Below are 10,743 nucleotides of genomic sequence, written 5' to 3'. Positions count from 1 at the left end.
GTATATTCTGTCACTTTAAGGCCCCTTTCAGATGACCATATATGGTGGCCGTAAATTAGCTGTACAAATGGCAGAGCGCGGTAAGGGGAGCACATACATGTGCCACCATACTGTGCCGTTCCTGGGAAAAAAGATAGAGTGTGCTCTATCTTTCGCCGTACGTATGGCCTGGCAGCACATCTTCCTATTGAGAGGGCAGGGGTGAGGATCTCTCACCCCGCCGCATATGTTTGTGTGAAAGAAGCTGAAGGAGAAGCTTTCACCAGATTTTACCCCATTCAAGGAAATCTAACACATGGGTGCAATGCTTCTAAACCAAGCACAGTTACATGCTGGCGTGTGCCTCCTGAATTAGGAACTGTTCTTCTTTATGCTTTGTTTTTGAGAAAAATATATTTTACAATTATGCAAATTATCCTCAAAGGCTCTTGGGTTTATCACAGCCCCTTCTGGCTAAGTCACCTGATAATTCACACCTCCATAAAAGAAAGCAGAAGACAACTCAGAATGGAGGCGTGAATAATTAGCAGACGACAGAGCCAGAAGGGGTTTCTGTGCCTTAGCCAAGAGCCGCTGAGGCTCATTTGCATAATGCTAATAGACTTTTTTTTTATCAAAAACTAAGCTATTAGAAGCAAAAAGAATTACAGATCCTGCTTCAGGAGGCCCAGGCCAGCATGTGTGTTTGGTTTAGAAGCACTGCACCCATTTGGTAAATTTCCTTTAAACTACTAGTCCCCTCGTGTTCTTTCTAGCATCCCTAATGTGAAATCATGAATCATATTTACTTGAGATGGTTTAAGCTTAGAGGTTGCAGGGGGGTTGTTCTTCAGATGGGGGGGCTTTCTTTGGTTTTATAGCACCTAAAAACATGCTTTTCACATGGGAGTTGCAGAACCAGTGAAACGATAACAAAAGGTGGAAATCTTTAACTGAATGTATCTCCAGTTCTGTAGCGCACAGAACCACAAGGCTGATGTGGTATGGAAGATGAAATAATGATTATTACTTTAGTTACTCCCAGTTGGAAAGTTAACATCAGTCCAAAAGCACCAAGCATTTCAGACTCATATCTTGGGTTTAAATTTATTCCAATGGAGAGCACAACCCGGGCAAAACAAGTATAATAATAGTAAGACACTGAATACAAAATACAGAATTTTAATTGTTCACCCTTAAAATATTTCTACAAAAAGTGATGAAATAAAAAGTGATTGGCTTAAAGTACCAATAATATTAAAATGAATATTTTGACATGATTAATAACATCGCTCCTTGACAAGCTTAATGCTTTTAGCTGAGAGTCTGAATAATATTTTTATTTGTTAATTTTTACATTTTTATTTTTCAAAACTTTTAAAGGGTGACAAACACCGTTATCCACAGTAACAATTGACGGAGTATATATTTATATGCCAGTACTGTACAATAATTTATTTTATTCTTTCAGGCGATTATAGGACGTTAAATCATTCTAAATCTATGAACTATATTGCAGCCTTACAATCCACTAAAAGCTATTTTTTGTATATTTTTGTGCTTGGATTATCACTTTACCTAAATTACAGTTTATGCTCTATGGACATACCCCTTACTCTTTGCACCCTTTAATGAAGAGTAGTGGTTCCTTTTAAATAACATTTCAAAAAGTAACTTTGTAAAAATTGAAAAATAAAAAAAACAATTAGAAAAAATATTTCATTTCTAAGTCTGAGACTCTCTAGTAGACTTTATTACCAAAGTGCTGAAGGCAGTTTCTGCTTATAGGGTCATAGAACCGATATAAGCTAGAGATTAGAGATTAATAAACTATTAATCACATAATGGCTCCAAATAGATTGATTGCTCTATGCAATACAATAGCCCTTTCCTACCTAATATACAAGTAGACGTGACTTTGTGCATAGACACTTGACTCAGTTCATCTATTAATGGAGTCAAGTGTGAAAATGGTGGCACTACAAATGTGGGATACTCTATAGTCCAAGGGCACATATAAGAACAGCCCCTATAGTGGAGCCATATTTGGGGCTAAACTGTTGCATGGACCCTGGGTAGTTTGGAGCGCTTCCAGTTTTTATAATACTATACATATATTTATACAAAACAAGTCATTTAACCTTATCATAGAGCAAAATTGATTAACTTCTTTATATATACACATTTATTTTTTTTAGCCAAAACATGAGTTAATTTTCATAAAAGGGTGTTTCAAACATTTAAGCTTTATAATTAGGGTTATTTTGTACTCTAAGGTTTACATTAGAATTCAAACCTGGTACAGAACTTGAGCTGACAATTGTATGAGTAGTACAAAAATACCTAATATGTTCCAAAATCCAAATGTAATTTCAGTTATCTATATAGGGAAAATTATATGTAGAGGAAAGTAAAATAGAGGCGGTCCCGGGGTTACGTACAAGATAGGTTCTGTAGGTTTGTTCTTAAGTTGAATTTGTATGTAAATCGTAAATGTATATTTTATAATTGTAGCTCCAGACACATTTTTTTGGTCTCTGTGACAATTGGATTTTAAAAATGTTGGATTGTCATAGGAATCAGGATTAACAATAAAGCTTAATTACAGACACCTTTAATAACTGTTATAGTTGTTTATTGTAGCCCAGGGCTAAAGTACAGTAGATTATTAACAGCCAAAGGCTTGTTTGTAACTAGAGGTCATCTGTAAGTCGGGTGTCCTTAAGTAGGGGACCGCCTGTAGTAACAACACCCATTTTGAAGTATTAGTTAAGACATGTATTCATGAATATTCATAAATATTCAGGCAAATTTTACATTAATTTCAACTCCTCTGCAACTTTTCAAGATTTCTTCTTGAATTAGCTATGAAATCACTATATATTTTCTCAAAACAAGTAACATAACAAGGTGCCAACAAATCTACATTTTTACATTTTATTTCATATCTTGTAATAAACCTTAAAAAACCTATTATTTGGAAGTTGTTTACCTTAGAAAACAGTTTATGCTATTTAGGTTTTTGGTATATTTTTACAAAAACTGAACCAGAACATTATTATTGCCATCTCTAAATATTCCTTTATTGTTCAGATTTGTTATCAGTTCAATCATGCATCTGTGCACAATTCATAACTAAGTTTCTTCCAAATTTTTTTCTTTTTTGAAAGTTTTATCCATTTACTATATTTGGAGTAATAGTTCAATATGTCATATGGATTTTATACAGTGGTAATTTTTCAAAGTGCATCATATTCCTGCACCTCAGTTCTGTGCTCTTCTCGTTTGGTATAGTCACGTAGAGGCATATGCTGTAACATATCTTGCTACCTGCAACCACAAGACTCAACAACCATGTCCTCATATTGCTTGTAGACCACATTGTTGGCAGAGTCTATGTATAGTATGCTAATTGGACTCAGCCTTGTTGGAACACAGCATGTAGGAGGTGTAGTTTCTGGGTCCATTGAGTTCATAAGAGTTTGGATTACCGCATGATTTGTTGGTTCTAAGTGAGATCGCAAAGGAAATTCACAAAGACCTTCACAATGGAAAGCCTCATATTCCAAAGGTGCAATAATCCAGTCATCCCACCCCATGTCCTTAAAGTTCACATGAAGGGGCTTTTTGCTACATCTGGCTTTGGAATTCTTATTGGGCCTCTTTCGCGCTGGAAATGGAGCCCTTCTCTTCCTCCTTTGGTTGAATAAATACTCATAGACAGTTTTATCATCTTGGCCAGACCTGGCTTTAATTTCATTAAAAAACAAATCTCTCTTCTTGGTCCTACCAAAGACAAGAAAAATAGCTTTCTCATTAGTCTGCCGGCCCGTCCTGTTGAATCCCACAGTTTTCAAATCAACGGGTTTACCCTTTTCTAACACTTCTAGTTCAAAACACAGTTGAGCAGAGTTCTTAAAGTTTTTGAAAAGTTTCCAAATATCAAAAACTTCCCACTTTGGTGTGTCGCTGTTGCTGAGGGCTCGAGAATCCAGGAGAGTAGCTGGCTTCTTGTTTGCTGGACAAACGTATAATTTTATCTGTGAAAATTTTCCAGATAACTGAAATTTGGAATCGAACTGTCTCTTTCTTAAAATACGTAGTTCGGCGCCCAGCAAACCATCCTTTTCTAGAGCACTGATGTCAAATACATATTTTTGTCTTTTGGTCACAGTCATCCGTTCATCTTTAAAAAAAAAAGAAAGAAATATGTTATGGATCAATTGTTAGAATGGCAATGTAATCATAGAGAAATAGCATATAATATTTTGGAAAATGGAGACAAAAATGGTGTCACATAAGCACCACCTAAAACTTTTTATTTTAAAACATTTTGTCACAGGTTTTTTTGGTAGATCCAGTAAAAGAACAGTGACACACATGGAATACATACTGTACAGAGTTCAGATTTTATATTTTGTTTTAGATCAAATTAAATGGTTTAATTTTTTTTTGTTTCTATTTTTTATTTGACTTTTAATAGGTGTAAGAGTGTCTTAAGCCTTAATGGCTTTCATTTTCCAGTGGCCAATGGCTACATATGGTTCTGTCACATGTTTTCAATGTAAAATTGCAGACTTTTGGCAATTCTACAGATCAGCACTGTGATATTAAGTACAGTCATTAGTAATTGGGCCATTTACCTTTATGGTCATAATGTGCTGTGTTACTGGAACATCAATTTCCTCTAGACATGGGGCACAAATCTTGTGGAATCTGTTTGCTTGTTTTCACTGCTATGATTAAGGGCATATATAATGGGGAAATTCACATGATTTACTGCACTGCAGGATCCAAAGTGCTTGACGCTTTATTAGCTGCAGGTGTTTATAATATGCAATATACAATACTTTGCTAAAAATGACTCCATTGAGCTCTTACATGTCCTGCACGCTAGCAAAGTACTTGAAATTGGTTTTAATTAAAAACATGAAGGATCATATTATCCTACTTTGACTGCAGAGGAAAATATTTCATTATTAAGGAACATTTTACAACTAGCCTTTTACAAAAATTGTGAAGTGGGTAAAATGTAGGTTCTGACTTTAAGCCAGTCTTTAAGCCAGTCTTCCCTTTAAGCCTTAAGAACAATGTTTGTCTGTTACAGAAGTTTTTTCTTTGCTATAAGTCTGTTACGTTAGAGGAGCAGACAATTTGTTTATTTTCACTGGGAAGCGGAGAAGGTTTCTGTCAAGCCATACAATCACACACAGTTCCTGTGCAGAATAACCCTGCAGCTTCTAATTATATTAGAATGAATCAACATTTAGATGATTACACCTTGTTAACAATCTTAGACCTTAAGCCGCTCAAGAAGATGATATATATTCAAATACTGGCAGAAACGTGTCAGAAAAATATCAATATTTATGTAAGAAAATCAATTTGGTAAAACCCTGAAAATATTGGATTTCCAGGATTTGCCTCAAAGAGCCTGGTCTTAAAGGGTTACTGCTCAAAATACGTTCCGTAAACTAATTTTAAAAAAGTTGCCAGATTATGTGATAAAAACGTAGACATGGAACAATAATTTATTAGACATACAATAGATAAGCAATAAAAAAATAACTCTAAACCCTGGAATATACTCATAACAACCTATCCTGGATAATTGAAGAGTGACCCTTTTTTAACAGGTGCAGAAGTAAGAGCCTTTATGTTCTCTGACAGCAGAGAAGCATTTAGCCAAATATGATCCAAAAAAAATCATATACATATTTTAAATAGTTTCTACTCAAAATAAGGAAGAATATAAAACATATTGATAAAGTAAAAGGTGTCATACAAGATCCATACAAGTTTGTGCACATTGTTACCAAATGTATCCATTTATACTTTCTACTTGTAAATATCAAAAGGTCTCTTTGGAACCGGCAAATTCTTACCTTGGCCTTTGTCTATAAAACTGGTGATAGTGTTGGCTAACCCTGCTTCAAGTTTCAGGCTCCCATTCATGCCTCTTCTTTCAGCATCAGACAGAGTTCTATATAGTGATAGCATGTACTCATGGGGAGTAATGAGAGGATGCTTAAAAGCGTCCTTTTGTTCCTTCTCTGGAATGGGGTTTGAAGGCTTTTTTGGTTTGAATCCAGCGGAATCTGCATGGACATTGACAATTTTGGTTGCGGCCTTTCCACCAAGGAGTAGTGGCCTTGCGTTCACAAGTGTTGCTGCAGGTTGCTTATTTTCAATGATTCCACCTTTGTTTTCCAGGGAAGGTCTTTTTGAAGCGTCCTTTTTTGGTTCTTCAGTCTTAGCTTGAAGAACCCTGGTTTGAATAATAGGACTCTTAGTTCTAGCCTTTGCAAGACCAACTCCATGACCGGCATTTCCAACTCTAGTTGAGTTGAGCTTCTGTAGAGGGACCTTCTCTTTCCCTGCTGCTACAGGAATCCCTACTTTAGCTCCTGGGTGGGTTTGTCCTTGTTCAGAAAGGCCCAGTACCAAAGGGACTAAATCAAAATAGTCCCAAGTCAGAAACCAAAGCAGTAAAGGGATAAATCTCAGTATTTTCATGTTCTGATTTTCCTTTGAACATCACAGAAGAAAAAAAAAGCAAAGGGTCCACCAAACAGGCATGCGAAAACATGAAATAAATGAAACACCAGTGCTAGCAAGAACAGCTTTCTTCTCAGTTTCCTCTTTAAATCTGTTTGCTTTATGTTGTTATCCAGTCCCATAGTGGAAACTAACATGAATTCGGCTCTAATCTTTTTTCTCCAGTGAGCAGCTGTGAAGTACTTGCTCCTGAAAGGTAAAGTTTACCTCCCGCTTTTCTGCTTCAAAACTGTCTGAATACTTGAAGGAGTCTTGTTTAAATCTGAGAGTTTTTTTTCCAAGGAGGAAGAATGGCGTAATGCTCTGCCTCTGTGTAAAACCCTTTTTTTTTAAAGATTTGAATCCTTTCCAGTGAAAATATTTCACACACAGCGTCTTGCAGGTGCTCAGAAATCTTTTACAAACCTGAACTCAGGAATTGGAACCGGAATTCCAACCAAAACCAACTTAATTACTCTCTGATGTCATGCTGTCTAAACTAATTTAAGTGCGATATATTTCTTAAAAAAAAAAAAAAAAATCTTTAACCTTTCCATTAACGTGACTCATGCTCTATGTGAAACCATTCTATAGGACCGAAACGTCAAATTATGTCATTTAAAGAGGCAAAGGGTCTGCATTAACCTTACGTGAACCTTGGGGGAATTACAATATAAATAGAAGTAATCTTTTCTTGCGTTAATTAGAAGACTTCTAATACGAGAACACTTAGCAAGTACTTAGTTTCTCAGATACACAGATAACAAGCAGTTATGTTATTAGTATTAATGACTTTAATTTTTTTTTTTTATTATTTCTCTGAATATTTTGGCTCCGCTTTTGAATACTATTAAAAAGTGAAGTGAAATGACATGTTAATGTGGTAATGCTGTAACACTTTCAAAATACTTTATAAAATCATCTATAAAATTAAGTAACGCAGCAATGAATAAATGAAAATTTAAGAGGAAAAATGTCCCTGTTTCATATAAAATACACTCAGGATTTTCCAGATGTTTTGCTCCCAAGATATTGAGCAGCAGTGTCCCCTGCAGTCTACAACTAAAATGAGAACTCCACTGAGGGTTCGCCTATGGTGCTGCTTCTTATATTAGGGAACTGCACTAGCAGTAGTGTCTAGTAATAATAGATAAAAATAATCTTTATTTATATAGTATAGTCTCCGGTCCTGACTTTAACTCTTTGAGGATAATCACTTCATAAAGTGAACATGAAGTAAACAAACACTTCCCTAAAAGGGAACCTGTCACCAGGATTTTGCAATTTAACCTAAAGACAGGTTCCCCCAGGCTTTTTAACACTAATTAGTATTCTTCTTTTAACACTCCTAAGTCCATTCAGTATATAAAAATATACCTAGCTCCTTGCCAGCATAGATGATTAAGTCATGGATCCCTCTGATTTAATCCTGTGTCATCAAAACTCTGCAAGTGCTCCCCCTCACTCCAGCTCCCTCCTCCCCCCTCACTCATATAGACTTGAACTGACCCTTTGCAGCTATACTTTTATATGAATGAAAATTAATTAACATAAAATGAATTAACATAAAAATAGCTTATGGTAATCTGTCATTAGGTCAAAATGTGAAATCCGGATGACAGGTTCCCTTTAAAAGAATTGAAGATAGTTGGCTGCTTTCTTATAAAACTTCTAAAAGCCTCATAAATGTCCACATACATTTCATATAGTAATTTACTTGCCAAAATTTACTTACAAAAGTAATTTAGGCCTCTTCACTTATAAACAGGCACCAAAACTACTTAAAGGGGTTTTCCATGAATTCTAGAAAACCTGGTGGGAAAAACACACATTGGGGCACATTTACTTACCCGTCCCGTTGATGCCACCAATCCGCAATGTCCAATGAGGATTTGGAGCTGACGCGATTCACCTGAGCTCCTGCATGTGTTGCTTCCCCCGCTGAGGTTCGTCGGAGTTCACCTTCTTCTTCCCGGTTCATGTGAGTGCTGATCTAGCGACACAATATGGTTTATAAATTCCGCGGTTTGTCCGAATCAGTCAGGTTGTCCGACGTCCACGCCCCCCGATTTGTGTCGCATGCAAGCTGGCGCCGATGCACCACAATCCGATCTCGTGCGCCGAAAACCCGGGGCAATTCAGGGCAAATCTGAAAAAATTGCAAAACCCGACGAAAATGCGGTTTCCGGAACCTTAATAAATGTGCCCCATTACTCTGTTCCTTCTAGTTTTTGGTCCTATGCTCCTGTGGAAGTATAGAGGATCTGCTTCGACCTGTTGGGTTTTGACCTGTGAGGAGACACCAAAAGAAGTGACATCTTTCAGTTCATAGCAGCTTTACAGTTGATCACTGCAAGTGTAGCGGCTCAATCTTTGGCAGCTTCAGGGTTTCTTTAGGCAAGTTCACATTTATATTGCAGTGCCCACAATGGAAGATGTGCTGTATTGTGCTGAATCACTAAGAACAAAAATTCAGTAAGGCCAGTTTAACCCAGTTTAGCGGTAATTAAAATATAACCTTTATTTTAAAACATTTGGCAGAGAACACTAGAACAGTAGGATTTTAAAATTATCAGGAATCAGGAACTAGCTGTTGGAAATATTTCTTTGTGATATGCCCGTTAGTGGCTATTTCCTTTGTCACGGATGAGGCATTTTTCTTATCCTTTCATTGAGATAACTTCTCAAGTGAAGGGGAGCAGGAGTTTTAGAGAGGGATAGGGGAGGGGGGGTCAGTATGATGCAGTCAGTTAAGCATTCACTGGTTTACACACTGGGGGAGAAGATAATACACTCTGACGCAATTTACTAAGATCTTGCACCTTATATCCTGCATGTGTCGCTTCCCCGCCGGAGATCACCTTCTTCTTCCTGGTGCATGTAAGTGCATTGTCTTGCCAAACAATTTTAAAGTTAAATCCCGCGCTCAGTTTGAATCAGTCGGATTGTCCGATTGGCCATCCCCCGATTTCCGCCACATGAAAGCCAGCACAGCTGCGGCAAAAACTGATCGCGTGCGACACAATCCCAGCGCAAACCCCTGTTAAATACCTGTCAAAGCTGCGCAAATCACGAAAACAGCAAACAGTCAGACGAAAGTGCAATCCATGACCCTTAGTAAATAAGCCCCACTGTCGATACAGGTATCCTAATCCTTAGACTCTGGTTGACAAAGACTGTTATCTATCGTTTTGTCTCAGTCCTATAGACTTGCTCTAATGTGTCTCTTTACACCTATCTCATTGGGGACTTTATTAGCCCCTATTTTCCTATATCCTTTGTCCCTCATATATCACGTTCCATACACAGACAACAATTCACTGACTAACTTAGCCCCATTGGATTGCTGCTGACTCCTCTTTCTCCTCTTTCTCCCACTTGCATCACAACCCATTCATAAACGACAATTTACTGGCTAGCTTAGCCCTATTGATTCAACAGCTATCCCTCACTACCTGTGTTAAAACCTAATATTGTCCCCCTGACATATTTCACCACCTAGCATGGCGTCATCAGGGGTTTGGGGCAAAGACAGCAGTCGGACGCCAATCAAAGGCGTTTAAAGCATCTGTTGTGACATCACAATGTCACAACAGAGGTTTTAAAGGCCTGTGCATTTCACAGATATAATTCCAACCTGTCTCTATCAGTCCTGGTGTACACAATTTTGGTTGCCCCTAAACCCAACCCTGGATCTTCTGAGTTTAGGTTCGGCAGACATTTTGGTCTTCTGTCTAACGCTGTGCTCAGCCCCTAGCCCCCACCCTTGCATTACAGGATTGGCTCACACACAGATGCTGACTTTCTGCTGGCAAGCAACACATCACATTATGAGGAGAGTAAAGATACAAGCTACAGACAGATAAGATCTTTATCCAGGGGAGAGGGAGGGGGAGGGAGGTATATAACAGAACTGTGTGTGTTATAAGTGAGTTAGCAGAGCTAAGAGTGTCATTGTGTGTTATGTTCTTCTCATGGATCTCATTATCTCTCTTATCTATGTGTAAGATACTAGTACAACGTAGGTAAATGAAAGTGTATATAAACCTGGACCCTGATAATCTAACCACATTGTCAGCACACTTTATCTCACAGCACTAGAGGGATCATAATGTATTTGGTTAGAGAGCCCACGCCCACACTCTGCAATAAAACTGAGTAAAATTATAAAGTAAGGCGTTAAAAATTATTTTTTTTATTACACAATTACTTTATTGTGTTAACATC

The 10,743-nt window shown here is 37.4% G+C and overlaps 1 protein-coding gene across 1 annotated transcript; it reads right to left on the bottom strand.

Moving 5' to 3' along the window:
- Positions 1-1,190: 1,190 nt before the first annotated feature.
- GDF5 (growth differentiation factor 5) lies at positions 1,191-6,755 on the bottom strand. The gene is made up of 2 exons (XM_072113666.1): positions 5,865-6,755; positions 1,191-4,165 (listed from the first exon to the last, which is right to left on the bottom strand). Exons 1-2 carry the CDS (start codon positions 6,493-6,495, stop codon positions 3,306-3,308), a joined length of 1,491 nt encoding a protein of 496 aa, XP_071969767.1. The 5' UTR covers positions 6,496-6,755; the 3' UTR covers positions 1,191-3,305.
- Positions 6,756-10,743: the final 3,988 nt, after the last annotated feature.

This window comes from Engystomops pustulosus, chromosome 6 (genome assembly GCF_040894005.1).
Source record: "Engystomops pustulosus chromosome 6, aEngPut4.maternal, whole genome shotgun sequence".
NCBI classification, from domain to species: Eukaryota; Metazoa; Chordata; class Amphibia; order Anura; family Leptodactylidae; genus Engystomops; species Engystomops pustulosus.
Note: the sequence above shows the minus strand (reverse complement) of the source record. Positions and strands in the feature narration are given on the sequence as shown.

Excerpts from the sequence above, each read along its gene's own strand:
- GDF5 (XM_072113666.1), bottom strand. The coding sequence starts at position 6,495 with ATGAAAATACTGAGATTTATCCCTTTACTGCTTTGGTTTCTGACTTGG. Across the intron at positions 4,166-5,864 it reads TTTTATAGACAAAGGCCAAG|ATGAACGGATGACTGTGACC; the intron begins GTAAGAATTTGC and ends TTTTTTTTAAAG.